At 40.5% G+C, this 19383-nt stretch overlaps 1 protein-coding gene across 3 annotated transcripts in view; it reads right to left on the bottom strand.

The window, feature by feature from the left end:
* pik3cb (phosphatidylinositol-4,5-bisphosphate 3-kinase, catalytic subunit beta) overlaps positions 1-19383 on the bottom strand; it is a 178961-nt gene that overhangs the window by 91129 nt on the left and 68449 nt on the right. The window contains exons 1-4 of one of the 3 annotated variants that reach the window (XM_048542605.2): positions 14264-14304; positions 6802-6988; positions 4575-4803; positions 3031-3254 (exon numbers count right to left, since the gene is read on the bottom strand). In XM_048542605.2, the coding sequence (XP_048398562.1) occupies positions 3031-3254; positions 4575-4803; positions 6802-6957 (609 nt within the window). In that variant the 5' untranslated portion in view covers positions 6958-6988; positions 14264-14304. Of the gene's footprint in view, positions 1-3030; positions 3255-4574; positions 4804-6801; positions 6989-14263; positions 14305-19383 lie in introns of those variants that run through there. The other 2 variants (XM_048542604.1, XM_048542606.1) reach the window with 2 other exon arrangements.

Raw genomic sequence — 19383 nt, 5'->3', positions numbered from 1 at the left:
CAAAACCAGCCCAGCTTGTCCTCGACTCCCTAACCTGTCCTTCCTCCCACCTCAAACCCCACCCACCTACTAGCCTCATCCCACCTCCTTGACCCGTCCGTCCTTCCTGGACCAACCTATCCACTCCCTAACTCCCCATCTAAACTCACCTTTACTGGCTCCACCCCTGCCTCTTTGACCTGGATGCCTCTTCTCCACCTATCTTCTCCTTTATCCATCTTCTATCCGTTTCCCCCCTCTCTATTTATTTCTGAATCTCATTCCCCTCCCCCATTTCTGAAGAAAGGTCTAGACCCGAAACGTCAACTTTCCTGCTCCTCTGATGCTGCTTGGCCTGCTGTGTTCATCCAGCTCTACACCTTGTTATCTCAGAAACGAGGACTCTCATTTTCAACAAGCAAAAGTCTAGAAGTGCAAGGCAGACGAAAGGTCGAAGAACAGCAAGCTAAATTGGAATCTAACAATTTTTTGAAATGCAGGAAATAAAAGAACAAGTCAAGCAACGAGACACTAAGAACTGCAGATGCTGGAGTCAGCAATAACACAAGACAAGCAATGCCCGATCCAGTTTTATTTAAAATAGGATGGGTAAAATAATTCAGAAATCTACATCCAAGATTGGAGAAAAGAAACAGAATATGGGGCAAATATCCAAGACATGTTTATGCAAAGTTGGACTTTGCTCGTGTAGATAAGAACCCAATTTTACTTCATTGGAGCACAATAATGTTGGTTTTTCTGCTCTACCACTTCTCAACTTTGGACGAATGTCAGATTTGTATTTCCTGAATAAATGTTATTCAGCCAGTAACAGTATTTATCGCTTCTCCAGAAGCCACACTGATATTGACTCTCTCCCTGCCAAAGACAACAACTCTTCTGAAGAAATTAGAACCAGTGTCAGGAGTCAATTTTAAAAAAAATTGAAAACAAGCTAGATTGCAGAAATTGAAAGGTTTCACAAAAAAAAACTGATGCAAAGTGCTGCTATCTTTCTGACAGAACAGGAATGCTTTACTATGGAATTAGTGGTAACCAAAGTAATAAGCTTCAGCAAAATACAATGCAGAGCTATCTGGACAATGACCGTATCTAGAGCAGGAAGTTTTCACTCCTCTACTTAACACAACCTAAGCTTCATGAACTCAATTGATTATCATTCACCCGGAGTAAAAAGTTGAACAAAGGCAAACCAGCTCCTAAGATCAGTTTAAAATCTAACTTAAATAAAAAAGAATTTTCTCAAAATTTCAAATAAGCTTAGGTCAATATCTTTGAATGCCATATTGCAATCACGTGGGTTGCAGCAAAAATTGATGTCACTTGAATTTATCCTAAGAGCCTTAAGTTGAATTTGTATTAGGCAGAACAGCCTTCTCATACAGCAGGGATTCTGTTTCATCTTATACAATAATGTAAGGCCTTAGGTAGTGTTGTAGGAGAAGGGGACCTAGGGGGTGCAGGTACATAATTCTTTGAAGTTTGTGTCACATAACAGACAGGGTAGTTAAAAAAGGCATTTAGCACGCTTGCCTTCATTGCTCAGTTCTTTGAGTATAGGAGCTGGGACGTCATGTTGAGGTGTACAGGACATTGGGCAGGCTTCTTCTGGAATACCAGTGTCCAGTTCTAGTCGCCCAGTCAAAGCAAGAATATTGTTAAGCTGGAGAGGATTCAGAAGAGATGCTACAGAATGTTGCTGGGTATAGAGCATTTGAGTTATAAAGAAAGGCTGAATACGCTGGGACTTTTTTCACAATAACATAGGAGGGTGAGAGGTGACATGGTAGAAGTGTATAAAATGAGGAGAGGTATAGATAGAGTTGATGGTAGTTGTCTTTTCCCTAGCATGGGGGATTTCAAGACAAGAGAGAGAGTGTATTTTTAAGGAGAGAGGAGAAAAATTTTAAAAGAAGACTTGGAGCATTTTTTTTAAGATAAAGCAGAGGGTCGTTCAGGTGTACAATTAACTTCCTGGGGACATGGTTGATGCAAGCACAATTACAATGTTTAGAAGATATTTAGACAGGTACATGAATAGGAAAGGTTTGGAGAGTTATTGGCCAGGAGCAAGCAGGTGGGACTAGTCTTGGATTATGTTCGGTATGGACTGGTTGGGTCAAAGGATCTGTTTCTGTGCTGTATGACTCTGTGACTCTATACTATTTGCCTTGTTTACACGGTGTACAGCAGATTCCAAAGTACCACAGTACTGGTACACACAAGAGACAGCTGTGCATGTGCAAAATTGCTTTGTGAAAACACTCTGCAATCAAAATTAGAGGCATTATGTGGTGAAAAATGTGTAAAATAAGAAAAAAAAACTGTGCACCCCAAATGTAGATTGTTCTCTTCTGAACCATACAGTTTAGTGAGTTGCACTATTCATTGATGCTGCCACAAACAAGACATACGGCTCACGCAAATTTCAACCGTGAATAGTGCAAGGGAGGAAGTTCATGACTTTCCTAAAGATGAAACCAAGTCGTTTTACCACACCTGCATATTTTACATCATGATACCATAAGAACCTTGCTGTGGCAACATGGAGAAAGGCCTGCACTGAGTTTTCTTGGCAAGATCCACTGAACCACAAGCCAAATAGGCAATGCCATGGCTACAGAAGGGCTTCCTTCGAATCAAGAGCCTAAGGGCAGAGTTGACAGCCAGTTTGAGAAACTCGCTGCATTTGGACTCAGCAGCACCATCCTGGAGTCAGACGTAACCGGCAAGTAACACAGGGATAAGGGTATTTCATGAAATGGAGGGGCACCGTGAGGTGGGGGAGGGTAGACGGACTGGTTCTTAGTGGGCCCCTCTTAACCATCCACCAGCCCCACAATGAGGGGCCAAATGGCTTTGATCAAAGGAATTCCTGGAGGTGATGGACTGAAAACCCAGTTTCACCTATCATGCATGTCAAAAAGGCAACAGGCTTGCATGCATTAACTCCACCTGGACAACTCACAACGCTAGCAAGATGAGACCCTTAAAGAGTCAAAGGGTGTTTTAAGAGTTTGGTGCACGTACCTGGCAAGACTCAAACCGGATAGCTACGAGGAAATTGTCTTTGTGCAGTTTGTCTTCAGTATTATTAAAGCCAGTGGATTCAAGTTCGGGGGGAAAGTTATGCTGCAACCAGTCCATCCAGGACAGCCCTTGACGTTTCAACATATTCTCCTCATTGATTTTACGCATTTTGCTGCGGAATTCTTTAACCTCAGGGTCTGTTAGTGCATCAAACTCATGGAGACCTAGATCCCAACAACAACTATTAGGCAATCACATCAGCACAATCAGAATCTTGTTTTGTTTTTGATCAGTTTAATATTTAAAATGTCTCTCCCAGATGGTCAAATTGTTCTGCTCCCAAATTTAGGATTCCATGATGTCAAATGGTGACTTAGACCCCAGTCTTGGGTGAAGAGCAGTGCAGAAAAAGGAAATGCCTCCTATTCTTTACTCTATGTTTTCTGAGAAAACAACAGTCCAACATATCATTTGCAGTCTTTCTCTAGGCCTTCTGCAGTCTCTTGCCACAGTGCACTGAGATTTTGCTGAGAATCATGGGAGACAACAGCCAAGAAATGACAGCTCTGTTTATGTAAATGCAAAAGGAAAAGACACAGAACAATGGTTGACAATTTGCATTGTCAGCCAAACCTTCTAGTTAAGTGATACATCGCAAGATCTCTCCATGTAAATAGGCTATAGCAGCAGTGAGGTTGATGTTAGCATAGACATGTGTGTATGGGTTGTTTGTGTCTACAAGGACTCTGGAGTCAGTGGGTAATGGACATGTATCAGACATCCCGAAAATAAATTGCAGTCAAAATACAAATTCTTCCCTTCCCTGACTGGGGCCAATGAGTCCTAAACAATTATAAATTAAACACTTGAGCAAAATAGCTGAAATTAATGGTAACTAAAACTGCTGTTTAACATGTTTGCATAATGGAGTGCGTCATATGATCAGTAAGTGCCAACTCTTGCTCTCAACTAACTTCAAATGGAATTAATTGGGTGTGGTGTATAATGAACATCAGTACATTGTCAACTGTTTTTATGCTAAAGTTGAAAGCTCAGACTGCCATCAAAACCTTAGGACTGCTTGGGGAACCCATATTCTTTTGCTAACTCCCACTTACTGCCAAACTGGACTAGAAAACTCATGTCTGTGAGGAGGCATTAAAATTGATTATGGCAATTTTCACCATATTAGAGCTTAAAATAGATTACAAGCTAAAGCAATGCAAAGAATGCTTTATCTAGTGCTCAGTCTATTTGGAGAAACTGAAGGGTTTTAAATGCTTAAGACATAAATTAGGCCCAAATCATATTCATTGAACAGTGATAGTGCTCACACATTAGTTACTGAACAATTATTTAACTTGTACTGGTCAAATTCAGTATAAAACTGCCGTAATGCCAACATTGGATAAAGTCAGTGAAATAAACTGACAAGGTAAACCCAAAAAAGTGAAATCAGTTGATAGATCTTATCAGATGACACTGTTGGCAGCAGAAGGGCAAGCCACAAAACATTGTTCACGCAAAACAAATGACTGACCTACCTTTCCCAATAAGTACACCAATTTTTGAATCCAGTAGTTTCTCAGATCTGTTGCAGTTCCTGGCTACAAGCTTTAAAACAGGAAGGAAGGGTCTAACATCACACAGGCGACGAGACTCATCTTCCAGCTCTTCATGCACAGCTGACTGGTTTACACATTGAAACATATAGGAATCCTGTTCGCCCAGAACACTGTACAGTGGGTATGCCTGTGCCTGTGCCCATAGGAGCTGCAACGCAACAAATGAAAGATTACCTGGAGTTACCAAATTAGAGGATGCAAATTAAAATGAACTCCATGAAAAGCTCATTCCGATTCTTCAAAGAAAAAATTGCACAGGCCCAAACTATGAACTGGGATAACTTGTGTCAACGTAAACCAAATGGTGGCACTATCTCCTGCAAGTTGCAGATTCAAATTCACACCAAAAGAATTTAAGTAAATGAGCTTGGCCCTCAGTATAGTCCAACATGATGGAAGTGTTGAATCAACGAGACATTGGCAATCAGGTGAAATATAAAATTGAGGCCCATTTTGTCCTTTGAGGTGAACCTAAATAGGGCACATCACGTTCGAGGAACATACAAATTCTCCTGGAGTCTTTAGTTGATGTTTATCCATCAACCAAGATTATAACAGAGGTTATCTGGCCATAAATAGCTTTCCGTGGGACTTCATTATGCATACATTTCAGACAGGCAATCATTCTTTGTTGAAACTGGGTGGGCCCAACTTGAAGTAAGTTTGTGTGTGGATGTCAGCATTTGAGCTCAAACTTTATGCATACAAATATAAAGATGGAAACAAAGTATAGTCAGTTTTTGAAAAAAAAATCAGATCATTTATGCAACGTGGGCTTCTCTGGCTGGGCTAGCATTTATTGACCATACCTCACTAGCCTGGAGAAGGGGCTGCGTTCCTGGTACTGTTGCAATCAATTTGATGCAGATTGACCCACAATGTCATTAAGAGTAAAATTCCAGGATTTTGACACAGGAACACTGAAGGAACAGTGACATATTTTCAAGTTGGGATGGGCTTGGAAAGGAACTTGCAGTTGGTCATGGTCCCATGCATCTGCTTTCCTTGTCCTTTGCATGGTAGTAGTCATTGATTAGGATGGTGTTGGCTAAGAAGCCTTGGTGAGTTGTTGCAATGCACTATGTAAGTAGTACATACTGCTGCTATGTGGTATTGGAAAGAGTGAATATTTCTGGATCTGGTGCATATCAACCCCTTTGCAATGAATGGTATCAAGTTTCTTAAGTGTTGAACCTGTATAGGTTCACTGTAACAACTTCCTGCTGGAAATATGGAGGAAGCTGATGAGGAGGCTCATTGTTTTATCATCCTCAACGTCTCCAGCCATACGTGACAAACAGTGTCAACTTTGAATCAGCTATTTTTTAAGACTCAAATCTGATTGAAAATTGAAAAGTGCTAACAGTTATTGTTTGAAATGGAAAGTAGCTCCAACCTAGGTTTCTGAAGGGAGATTTAAATCTTGGATTGACAACTTGCTTTCTCCCCTGTCAGAGGCTGTGACTTGGCAGAATTTACTGTGATTTTCTAAAGCAGGTATACTAAGGAGACTGAGCTTCATGATGAATATTAAGCAAAACTCACGTAAAATTATCAGGATTCTTCAGGAGTGTCCACATGGGTTGGATTGTTGCCAAAATTAATCTTTTCTTCTTTAAAAAGGTTAAACTATTTAACCTCAAAAAAGTTTGATAAGTTTATCTCTGAAATAATTTGCATCTTGTACCATTTCTGAACCTTGATGGTGAGATTGTAAGTTATTGCAAATTCATGGAGAAGCTTTCTTCTTTTGTAAAGATCAGTCTCGCATGAACAGGGTGACAAAACTTAGAACACTAGGATTGATATCAGAATCGAGAATCAAGAACAATGAGGTGGAAAAATTCACCCAATTGTTTCAGGAGATACAAGTCTCCAACCATGAGGGCAAGTGTGTTTATATACCATGAGGCTCCAGCCTGACTAAACATTACCAGATAATCTATCAACAGTGTGCAAGTAGAAACAATCAAAATAACATCACTTCTTAATATTTTAAGCTCTGCTCAATCAACGTTGCATGGGGAGAGGATGGAAAGAACACAAAGGACAGGTATAAGGAATGAAATTCATCACTTTCCTTTATAACTACTTCTTTGAAAGCAAAGGATTGAAAAGAAGTGGTGGACAATATAAGCTTACTTACTGATTTGATATGTTCAATGGTGGCCTCGCGAGGCACATCCAACTGAATGTACATTCCAGTGGGTAGTAAGAAATCTGCAGTGATACTGTTATCTGTTGGGATCTGGGAATCTACTGCCCAGATATCCAAAGGATCCATCATGGCAGGAGGCATCATTAAAAGTGAACGCTATGACAACCGCATGGCCCTGTGAAGAAACAAAACAGCATCTCTGCAAAATAGCGTTTAGATAAAATATACAGATAAAGAAAAGCTTAATCTGTTCCATTCAATAATCAGTCACCCAAAACAGAAATCACATTACTGTAGGAGGAGGAATCTACTGTTATTGAAAGGGATGACAGCTGTTGGCATTTCATGGAAACACATTATGAAACTACCAGAAACTCCACAAGCAATCCAGAAATGATCTCAAATCATTCAAGTAGCAATGTTTTCAAAAATGTTCTAAAGGCAACAAAACGTTGTCCACTTGAAGGGTTTCCCACTTAAGACAGTGATGAAAAGGAATTTCTTCTCTCCAAGAATAGTGAGGGCTGTTAAAGCTGGGTTGTGGGCAAACCAAACTCAAATGGACCAAAATGATCCACTGCTGCTTCTACATTTCTTTTTAATTACATCAGCTCAATGTAGAATGTTGAAGTCTATACCATAATTAGGAACCTACAATAGGTGAGCCACATATGTTGCATTTTAATATGCTCTTAAGGAGACAATGTTTCATATTTCAAGTAATAAAGTGTGACGTGGTAGATTTGGTTATGTATGGTGCATGAAAGAAATATTGGGATAGAAGTCAATGCTGACTGGTGCGTGCAGGAATCAAGATTTGTAACATGCCCCTGTTCATTCAGATAGAGATGGGTTGCATCCAATTCACGTGTATAGATATTAGTACATGGTCAAGCAGATTCCACGCTGTCATCACCATTTGGTTCTGGCTGCCTCTGAATTCAACTAGGGAGCCCAGTAGCATACCTCATAAATCATATGCAGCAGCCAGTCATAAGCTGGCCTGTCTAATGGAAACCTGCAGTGAAGAACATTATTGCAACATAAAAGAAAAACAAACAGCAGGGCAGACAGAAGATTCCAGAATGACAGTTAGTTGAGAGTGTTAAAGGTTGGAGGAGGAGAAGAAGAGATACTATTATTTTGGGTGGGAGACTGCCAGAAGGTCAACTCCTTGTCTCAGGAAATAATACCACTGATGACCACGCATTGGTGGTCAAGGTCAGTGATCTTCACATGGTATCTCCTACACTTTGAAAATGTCTCACTCTGCTCCATACACCATTGCTCACCCAGCAACACTCCCCCATGCTTGCGGCAATCATCTACGTCCTCCATCTCATGTATGTTAGTGCTGACAGCTTCACAGCCAGTGATTCAGCCACAACCCACATCATCCAAACTCAGTGTAACACTGTTGCTGACATTCTGCCTGCTCTCTCGTTGGACAAGTTGGTACGCAACAGAAGGGTATAAAAGCAAAACTGGCAAGGGGCCATCAGGTATGATGGGTAGGGGTAGAGGACTACATGTTCAAATCCCACTCCTGGCTCCTGACGAGCCTGAAGGAGCGCTTTGCTGTCAGACGTGTTGTTTATGAGACGAGATTTCAAAATTGAGGCCTTTCTATCTGCTTGGGTGGATATAAAAATTCTCAAGTCACTAATTTGATGGACCATTGGAATTATTCCCAAAGTCCTAATCAATATTTACCCCTCAACCAATATCATAACAAACAGCTTACGTGCTCATTATCAATTTCCTGTTTGTGGGAGTTTGCAGAGTGCAATTTGGCAGCAGCGTTTCCTACAGAACAACATCGACTACATTTCAAAAGTATTTTTATAGCTGTAAAATTCTTTGAAATATCCAGCATTTATGCGGTAAAAACACTACTTTTTTAAGCTCAGCACCATGTGGCCATTTCTAATAGAGTCTGAGCTGTGTGATGTGGCTAGGAATATTGAGAATGAGAGCCTTATGCCCTTTCTCAACTCCCAGCTCCTTCGCAACATACAGTCTGGCAGTGAGCAAGGTGCTGATAAGCCCTGTATGAACTTCAGAGACATGCTTAAAGTTGAGATCAGTATGTAGTGAGTCAAGTGAGCATGAGTGCAGACAAGGTAGATGTAGAGGACTGTATGTTTGCCAGCTCACAGGAAATGCTGTCTCAAATGAGAAACTTGATGAGGCAACATTTAACTGTTAGTCAAAGTATACGCATCCTGGTGATAGGAGCCTGTCAACCTGCTCCTGTCAAGGAGGATAGAGGGCACTGTAGAGAGCTTGCCCTCTTTACCTCCACTAGGCCATCTCCCGGAGATACTGATCCTGCTGTTCCCATACCTGGAGTACTCTGAGGGGATAGATCACATACTTTTCACTACCCGCTGAGAAGATACAACAACTTTCACCACTGCTTCTCAAAAAATACTCCAGAGTACTTCAAAAAAACACTTTGCAATAGATAAAGTTATTAAGAATCATCTCAGCTCTGTGTTGGGTATTTGGCCAATGTAATAATAGAGCTGAACTCACCCTATTGTTATTTGTGGAGTGATCTGCAAATTAGTTGGCTGGATCTGTGTAGTCTAATCTTGGTAACTTGATGCCACATCAGCCAGTTGGACTGAGGCACATCAGGGTAGTATCAAATCACTGCCTTCTAGCATATATGTAATGGACTTCCATACATGCATTCCTATCCTCATGAATGCAACATTGACCACTGGAAAACAGCCATTTGAACTGAAAACACGAAAGAAGTATTCGAGTCAGAGTTATACAGCACAGAAACAGACCCTTCAGTCTAAGTCGTCCACGCCAACTAGATATCATAAGTTAATCTAGCCCCATTTGCCTGAATTTGGCCATATCCCACTAAACCCTTCTTATTCATGTACCCATCCAGATGCCTTTTAAATTGTAATTATACCAGACTCTACCACTTCTTCCGGCAGCTCATTCCATACAGACACCACCCTCTGCGTGAAAAAGTTGCCCCTTAGATCCCCTATATATCTTTCTCCTCTCACCTAAACTGACGCCCCCTAGTTTCAGGCTCCCTTAACCTGGAGAAAAGACCTTGGCTATCCACCCTATCCATGCTACTCATGATTTTATAAATCTTGTACGGTCACCCCTCAGCCTCCGACACTCCACAGAAAATATTCCCAGCCTATTTAGTCTTTCCCTATACTTTAAAATCTCCAACTCCTGCTATATCACTGCAAAGATGTTCTTCAATCTTTCAATTTTCCAAATTTCTTCCTATAGTAGGGAGACCAGAATTGCACATAGTATTCCAAAAGTGGCCTAACCGATGTCCTGTATAGCCATAACATGACATCCCAACTCCTATACTCAATGCAATTGTACCAAATGCCTTCTTCACTACCCTGCCTACCTGTGACTCCACCCAAAAGGAACTATGAGTGAACCTGCATCCTCAGGTCTCTTTCTTCAGCAACACTCCACATGACCCTAACATTAAGTATATGAATGCTGCCCTGATTGACCCTACCAAAATGCAACACTTCACGTGTTATCTAAAATAAACTCCATCTGCCACTCTTCAGCCCATCTGATCAAGGTCCCATTGTACTTGGAGATAACCTTCTTCAGTGTCAATAACACCATCTGTTATCTGCAAACTTACTAACCATTCCTCCTATCTTCACATCCAAATCATTTATATAAATGACAAAAAGCAGTAGGACCCAGCGTCAATTCTTGCGGCACACCATAGGTCACAGGCCTCCAATCCAAAAAAATACCCTCCACAACCACCCTGTGTCTTCTACCTTCAAGCCAATTTTAAATCCAAATGGCTGGCTCTCCCTGGATTCTACACGATCTAACCTTTCTAACCAGTTTACCTCACGGAACCTTGTCAAACACCTTGCCGAAATCCATGTAGACAACATCTGCTACACTACCTCTATTAATCTTCTTTGACACTTCTTCAAAACACTCAATCAAGTTACGAATTAGACCTCTACAGGACGGTCAGAGGTGAGACCATACAAGAAACTTCAAGCACAATGCTTTCATTGATTTCATTTTCAAAAACAGAAATTGCCAAAACATATAAACTGCCTCTTTCATGTTCAAAAATATAGTAAAACTCAGTTTGCAAATGATATTCGAGAGCTTGTACCCTTTCCTAGCTGGTGGGAGTGTGAAACTCACTGCCTGAATGGCTGGTTGAGTCAGAAATTTTCATAACATTTAAGCAGAAAATAAGATATTCATTTGCATTGTCAGAGCTTTAAGAGCTTTTGGAAAAAGTCCACAAAAATGGGATCACATTATTGTTGACCAGGAGCACCATCGTTGCAGGGCAAAATGGCCTCGTTCTGTGCCATAAATATTTATGAGCCTATGAATGTAAAACTGAATTGGAAATTAACCTTTTATAGGGATACAAAGGAGATAAGGCTGGATCATGGCAGGGGATGTGAACAGCAAGTGATACAAGGATGCGATCAGGATTGGCCTTATCTTTGAATGAAGTTACCGAAACAGCAAGAACATATATGACTTCAGAAAGAAAGAACATAACCAAATGTCTGCTTCCTCGTTCTGGAAAGGCAGTTCAGCAAAGTAATTTTTGCTAATCTGGAAATACTTAACTCAATGCTTGAAATGCTACATCAATAAACAAACAGTCCTTCTTGATGACAGGGTTAAAAGAAGGGGGCAAATGCAATATAGGATATGATACTATGTCGACTATAATAGTCTCAATTAAACATGCAGCAGTCAGAAAGGGCAGCAGTGGAGTACAAAAATGTACATATTCCCAGAAATTTAGGGACAAACAAGTAAACAGGTCTATTCTAAATCACTACCTCTCAATTTCTATGCATATGGCAATTAGGTGTGAGGAGGGACAGAAATCAGTCTGATCCACCAGTTTCCCACAGTTGAAATGAATACTAATGTGAAGTCCAGCTGAGATTGGAAAATGGATAATGGGATTTTGTACAGAAGGACACCTGCAGCCTTTCAAGAGTATCCAAGTAGGAGATTGCAGCCCTCACAAGGGAAAACATTTGGAGAAGGGAAGAATAAACCTTCCTTTCCATTGTCTTTGTCTTCCTTTTCAGTCACATTTCCAACTTTAACAATAAGTCTCACTAAGTCTATACTTGTAAGTATTTTTTTCTTTTCTTCCTGAACTCTCCAAACAACATAAGACTCCTGCATTTGAGATTTTAACTAGCACACAGAATCAGAGAGATTTGGGGAGGGTATTCTAGAGTTTAAGGCATGACTGTCAATGGTGGAGCATTTAAAATTCAGGAATGTTCAAGCAGCTAGCCTTAAATGACTACAGATATTGAACGTTTGTAGAACTGAAGCATGTTACAAACACAGAGACCATAACAAGAATGACGCTAAGGATGAGAATTCAAAATCGAGGTGTTCCATAACCAGGAGCTAACAGAGGTCAGAGACTACAATGATGACACGTGAACAGGAGTTGGTGCATCGGAGATCATAAAGGTAGCAATATTTCGAAAAACCTCACATTGATGGAGTACAGAATGCGAGAAGTTAGTTAGGGATGCCTTGGAATAGTCAGGCCTGTAGGTAACAAAGACAGGACTGAAAGTTTTAACAGATGAGCGGAGACGGGGTGAAATTGGCTTATGTTATATTAGAAAAATAAATTGAATGATGTTAGGGAAATTGAAATTAGGTAGTTTCATTGATGGTGAAATCTGTGGTTGAAATCTGGAGCTGGATTTTAGATCACTGCTAGTGTATTTGATGGCGCAGGACTCGTAAAGTAAAAATGAAAGAAGTGTCTGCTTAAACATGCCTGTTAAGCAAGCCAGTCTGGGATTTATGTCAATTCTTCTTCTAAAACTGCTGGGATTACAACCAATGACCACTTATCAATTCTGGCACTGCAGTGACAATGAAACTGCCAGCCAATCAGGCAGAGAAGGGGCATGTCACCCTCCCATCTCAGTTTCCAATACGCCACTAAGTTTGCGAGCAGCCTTGTTTTAATCTTGGCCATTTGCCCCAAGAGAAGGATGAAATTGGTAGCTAGGGAATGGGGTTTAGAGCATGGCCTAAAGATAATGACTTCAGACTTCTCTTTTTGGAATCACTGTGTCACCTACAAAACCATCACAGGGCAGTTCATATCACTGGTAAAGCAGACAAACGGAATTCTGTGTAGGCAGGTTCAAAACATGCAAGCGATACTGTTTGCGCATTGGCAATTGTCAATCAATGCTTCAACTATGAAGAATCATTGGAATAATCATCCCTTTAACATTCAAGGAAAATTAGGTGGGCTAAAATGTTAACAGAGTTCATAAAGTGAACCACACACAGTTCTACATATATAGAACTATATCACACAAGTCCCACTTATTGCTTTTCAACTCTATTCCCAGTAAACGGACAGCAAAGCAATTTCATTTCCTGGTTCCTCTTCTACAGCTGATATTGTGAAAAGTACACTTGACCAAATTTGTCCTCCTCCATTTTAAATCTGTCATTTCTGCATCTCTCAAAATAATGCATTTGAGCCTCCTGAAATAGCATTGTTTGGTAGGTCAAGTCCAAAATTCTTGAAGCTGTTATCATTTCCCAAATCTACACCCATCATCACTTCAGGGATTCCATGTTTGCTTGTTACCCATCAAGTTTCACCCATGTCACAGCAAAGTACCAGTCCTAATCAGAGTTACAAAGGATTTAGATGTAGGGGTTACAATGGCAAACTATTTCTTGTCTGTTTTCACAAAGTAAATGCAGCTGTTGACACAATAGACTACTCCATCCTTTGTCTAGTAAATCCTTTCATCAAACCAAGTGAGACTGCACACATTTGATGCCAATTTTACTTATCCAATCAGAGCCAGGAATGAGTGAGTATCTCCAGCATTAAAAAAAATCTCTTCTTAGCCTGCACTGTTGTCAAGATTTTGCCCCTTTGTCTTGTTCATCCAATTATTGGACCTTCAATTTAAGAACATCAACATCATCAACAGCATCACTATAAAGCTCCTCACTTTTGACAAGGATTCCATCGCATTTCTTGGCCACTGATTTAGATTGTGCCAGGCTACTGTATTCAAAGCTGAACCCTATTATCTCCAGCATGCCCATGTCACCTTTAGTTTGAAGCGTTCTAATGTTCCCCCATCCAACTTCTGAATGGCCTCCAACCTTCACTGTCTAAAAAAAATAATTTACACAAAGCTACTATTGGTCAATTCATATCCCATACCATCTTCCTCTCACCCTACATCCGAGTTTACAGAACTTGACAGCCGATTCCCCTCTGGCTCTTATTCAAGCCCCACACTTCCTTTGTTCCAATGATGCTTTCAGCTGTCTATAAAACTTAAGCTTTTGAAACTTTTCTGTAACTTCTAAGACACTTCATAAGATTCAACACTGACCAAATATTTTAATACACCTTCAAATATATCCTTTACTGATTCAGAGAGACTTCCTGCTGGACGGGGCTTCAAACAGTAACCACAAGGAAGTAAAAACATTACAGATATCCTTGCAGAAACAAAGATACTAATGTTTCAGGCTTAGTTAAGGGGTGCCTGAGAAAGAAAGCATGGATACAACTTCCTATAGGTGAATTGCTAGGATTTCTTCTTCCTCTTTTTCTCCTCTGCTAACTATATTCCATAACCATCACTTCAAAATGACAGCCTGCAGTTTCCATGCAAGATTATTATAGGAAAGCAGCATGGGTCAGAAACACGGGACAGCTGTGAGACTGACTCACAAGCCAAACTGTGCCAGGGTTTGAGGCTGTGGTTAAATGACTAATGCTCCTTGCTACTGTCAGCTCTGTAAAGGGAGCCAATAGGTCCATCTGGGCTTTCAACAGCAACGTGACAAGAATTTTAATCAGCATTCAAAAACAGATGAACTACTATTTGAGAGTGATAAAGTCAGAGGTGTTTGTGTTAGCTCTTTCGATCTCTTCATTCAAAACATGGCCACATCCTAAAGCAGGCAAAAAACAACATCCCACGTGATGTTCCATTCATCAGATAAGAACGTCTTTCATTGCAGCTTAGGAAGCTATACATATTGTCGAGTATTTTTGGTATTCTGTATGCTGAAACAGTCAGTCATTTCTCCCATCCTCTCCTGAAAATGCCATTCTGCTTGGGGTGGTCCTATAATTACTTGTCACCCTCAAGTAACCTAGCCAAATTATCAACCTAAACCTAGTGGGATGATGACCAGTTAAAGCTTGAAAACAAATATTTGAAAAAGTCAATTTATCCAGAGAAAAATCAATTGGAAATGTACAAACTGGGACCCACGTACAGTTCATCTACAAAGTAACCACTCAGGATGAAATTATTTACTGGAGGTAACAGGAGCTCTTCCTCTCTGGAAAACTAGCAGGGACCATGCAAGGACAGGAGGGTTGAGCTTGGGGAGTTACTAGTGTACGTATGGGGTGGCTTTCAGCAGGCTCCCTCTCCCCAGTGCTGGCTGCCTTGATCAGGCAGTAGGTGCCTTTACATGATGGATGATCCTTTAAGAGCTGCCAGGTTTGTTCCACAGATGGCCAGAATCTCCCAACCTGGTTCATGGCATGAGGTTTGTAAGTGTGTATTAATCTGACACTTAAAGGCCACAATGGGCAGAGGGGCAGGAAAACTAAGCACAAGCCTCCCCATCCCAGACTTAATTTTGGGTAGCAGTGGGAGGGTGGGCAGTCCACATCCATCACCCACCTTTATGACCAAATGTCCACCTGCCCCAAACTCACCATTAAATTACATTAAGTTCCAGCTATGAGTTGAAAACAACCTGGTTTTAAGACGACAACTGTCCCAATTCTTTAAAACGTGTTCAGTCCAATTGCTGATGCAGTTATGTGTTGGGTCAGGTTTGGTGTCCAACCTTCCCTGTTCAGAAATCTACAAATCGTTCCAACAATGATCAGGGGCAGCAACCTGGGATATTTTACTTCCTTTGTCTAGACCAAGGATGTAATGGCTAAATATAACCTAACCAACGCCACTAGGAAATGAACTTGGGACCGTCTGGTTTTGTATTTTTCATTTACACCTGCCTCTTACATCTAAACCCCATTGTGAGATATTTTCCAGATGTGTACATTGTCCTCCAAGTCAATTTATAAACTGACTCACATTTTATATTTCCATATATTAATTATTAAAAAGCTTTACTTGAGGAGTAAACATAAAAGTTTTACCCATAAAATTATAGACAGCAATTTCCATATTATAGCTGTAAGCTCCTGCCTTTTTGCCTGCTCCCTTTTCACTCTCTTCTTCCAAAGTGATGATTCATGTCCTAAAACAATGCCAAAAAATCTACTATTTCTAAGCATATTGCTGATCTGCAACCACAAGGAAGTAAGAAATGTTACTGATAGGAAACATCCTATTATTATTAAACTGTGCTTTTTTATTTCTTCCACACCAACCAACTCCCCTTTCAAAATTTTCTCTGTTGTTTTAAAAGATTTCAAACTGCTGGAAAACTACAAACATGAAGTACTTTAGCCACTCTATGCAACTACAAGTAATGCTTTCAAATTCCATCCGACATCAGTATAAGTAAGTGAACCAAGAAGTGGTGTGCTGTGTACTCAAAATTCACTAATAGAACCAGTATTGATAAAATAAGTGGATCAAGTTTCTGCTTTCTTGTTCCAGCAAGACATAAATATAAACTGAGTGATAACATTATAACTGAACCCACCATTTCACTTGAACTGCAGCAATATTCTAGCACTTTACAAACTGGCATTCCTCTAGTTTACCATGTATATTTTTGAAACAAAAAAAGAGGAACGGATAACTGGAGCAGGGAAAAAAAATATACAGTGGGGGTGGGGGGGTGTGGGCGGGGCGGGGGGGGGGAGGAATGCAGGGGTTTGTTTGGTTAGCTCAGTTTTAGAGATCCCAGGAACTTGACGCTCTCGACCATCCCCATCTCAGCACCGTAGATACATGCAAGGACTTGCCCTCCACTCTGCTTCCTGAAGTCAATGCCCAGCTCCTTCATTTTGCTGTGTTAAGATGAATAAGCTCTCCATCAACACCATGTTGCTAAGCAGTCAAATTCCCTTCCTGTACGCTGACTCGTCATCATTTCAGATCTCACCTACAACAGTGGCATTGCCAGCAAACTTATAAATGGAGTTCGAGCAAAATTTGGTCACGCAGATGTGAGTGTACGAGTATAGTAGGGGGCTGAGTACGCAACCTTATTGGACATTCTTCCATCACAGTGACTTTGAAGACTCATTAGATCATTTCAAAAGTGATAGTATAACCTGGATCTCAACAATTAAAAAGGAATGTACATTTTGTACTCAAACTGCGCACATAAAATAAGCTAGGAGCTAATGTTGGCAGAAATATTTCAGCAGTTGCACAAGTCTCAGATGTCTCCAAGATTATGAAAGTTTCAAACAGAGGCTTAAAAAAAATTAGTATATGGAAGAGAGGCTCCTCCCTTCCTCCACAATCCTCCTACCATAAAAAAAGGATGAACAAAATAGGCAAAACTTTCTCAGCTTTAAGCAAACGTTCATAGGTTCCAGTGCCCGCAAGCTATGATAAAACTCAAATTACAGGCACAAGATACACCTGCACTAAACAAAATACAGAGCTAGATATGTTGAAGGCTGTCGTCCAATTCTGCATGCCTCTCAGAACGAAATTTCCTTTTCAGTAATGCTAGGTAACTGAATGGGTGTGTTTTTACAAGCACAATTACTCCCAACAGGGGAGTCAACATCTCATTGTCATTCCCCACATCACTCAATTTTATATAGGCTCTGAAACTCAGGTATACATTTCCAAACAGTGTATTTATTATGTAGTTCATGATTCTCATAAAACCTCTTTAAAATGTTATTGAGCTTACCCAATTACTACAAATGCACCCACAACACAATCCTGCTGAATTCAGGGGCCTGAGCAATTAGTGATGTAACAGGGGATGATCAGGTATCTTTAGCCTCACGACACTAACTGAGTTACACTCAATGGGGAAACACTGGAACATCTCCTAACACAGGAGAGAAGAAAAAAATAAGTTAGCTCAAAAAAGGTTCACCGGGTTACGTTTAACTCAGCTTTGACATCGTTCACATCAGCCATTTAGAGGATAAGTTTCTCTCAACTGCAACACCAGGAATTGCCTTGTGCTCAGACAAATAAGGAGGCCAAAGATACATTTAGATATGGTGCACTTCATCAAAACAACATCAATACAATAGTCATATTTGTTCGTATATGAAAAGCATTTGAATCCAATTCTTAAAGTGAACTGCAACGTTCAAAAGATATTTGGATGGATATATGAATAGGAAAGTTTGAGGGATATGGGCTAAAAGCAGGCAGGTGGGATTAGTTTAGTTTGGGATTATGTTCAGCATGGACTAGTTGGACTGAAGGGTCTGTTTCTGTGCTGTATGACTCAAATGAAACAGCACCAATTTATGGAGATATGGTAATCAGGGACAAAAAACAGACATAACCATTCACACAAACTGAGGTCAAACTAGTTACATCAGACAATGAAACAGATTATCTCGCAGCTACGTGGATTCTGGATGTTATTGGCTCATATTGGATCACTTGTAATTCACCTGTGATTAAGCAGATGTTGAAAACTACTGCCCAAATCTGGGATTCTGCAAAGATTTGCATGGTAGCAAGACTTGAAACATTTTCTCATATCAAACCAAGTAATTAGTGAGATTCCAAGTCTGGAACAGCCAGAACAATGAAAGGATACAGAAAAAGATCCTTCAGACTTTTCAATCTGCTTTTATTAAACCAGTTAATAAACAAAAATCCAGTAATGGAAAAAACACCCAGCCAGAAACTTTGTAATCCATTATTCCACAAACCAGTTATAAATCACCAAAGAGCTGCAGCATTACAGAAACCAGTGTAATCCTTTCAAGCGGAGTTCCTGGAGAGGCATTTAAGAGTTCTTACAGCAGACATCACAGATGGCCCTGGTCCCAGTGGATATGCAACAAACTCTACTCAAAAGGTGAACCTCTGCATATTTGAGGAGGTCAGGTTTTATCGTGGTTGCGATGGCTATCATGGCTGAACAGTCTGCCAATTTGCTCAGATGTGAAAAATGTCCACTTGGACAAGAACAAACAGCAGTGTGACGCATGCAGAACATCCCCTTTCCTCTCCAGAAGGGATTAAGAAAATGAGGAAGTAGAAAACTGGAGAGAGAGAAAATTCAGTTCAATTCTACACACGGGAATATGGAACCAAAGGCCCCACAAACAGGGCTGCCCTAGCTAACCCAGTTTGTTCAGTCTGTTCCTTCCCTAGCCTGTTCTTTTCTGCTTTCATCCAGGCTCTTCTCATTTACATCTATAATTCATCAGATGCTTTATGTTGGTTACATAATGTCATTCTCACTGAACAATTTTACCACTTTCTCCAAGTCAAAGATGTGCCCCTGGGTACTCACATGGGTTCCAGTTATGGCAGACTCTGTGCCATATGACGAACATTCCATGTTCAGGCCCTACTTAGGATCCTC

This window comes from Stegostoma tigrinum, chromosome 14 (assembly GCF_030684315.1).
Source record: "Stegostoma tigrinum isolate sSteTig4 chromosome 14, sSteTig4.hap1, whole genome shotgun sequence".
Lineage (NCBI taxonomy): Eukaryota > Metazoa > Chordata > Chondrichthyes > Orectolobiformes > Stegostomatidae > Stegostoma > Stegostoma tigrinum.
The sequence above is the reverse complement of the archived record's forward strand: the minus strand, read 5'-3'. Positions and strand labels throughout refer to the sequence as shown.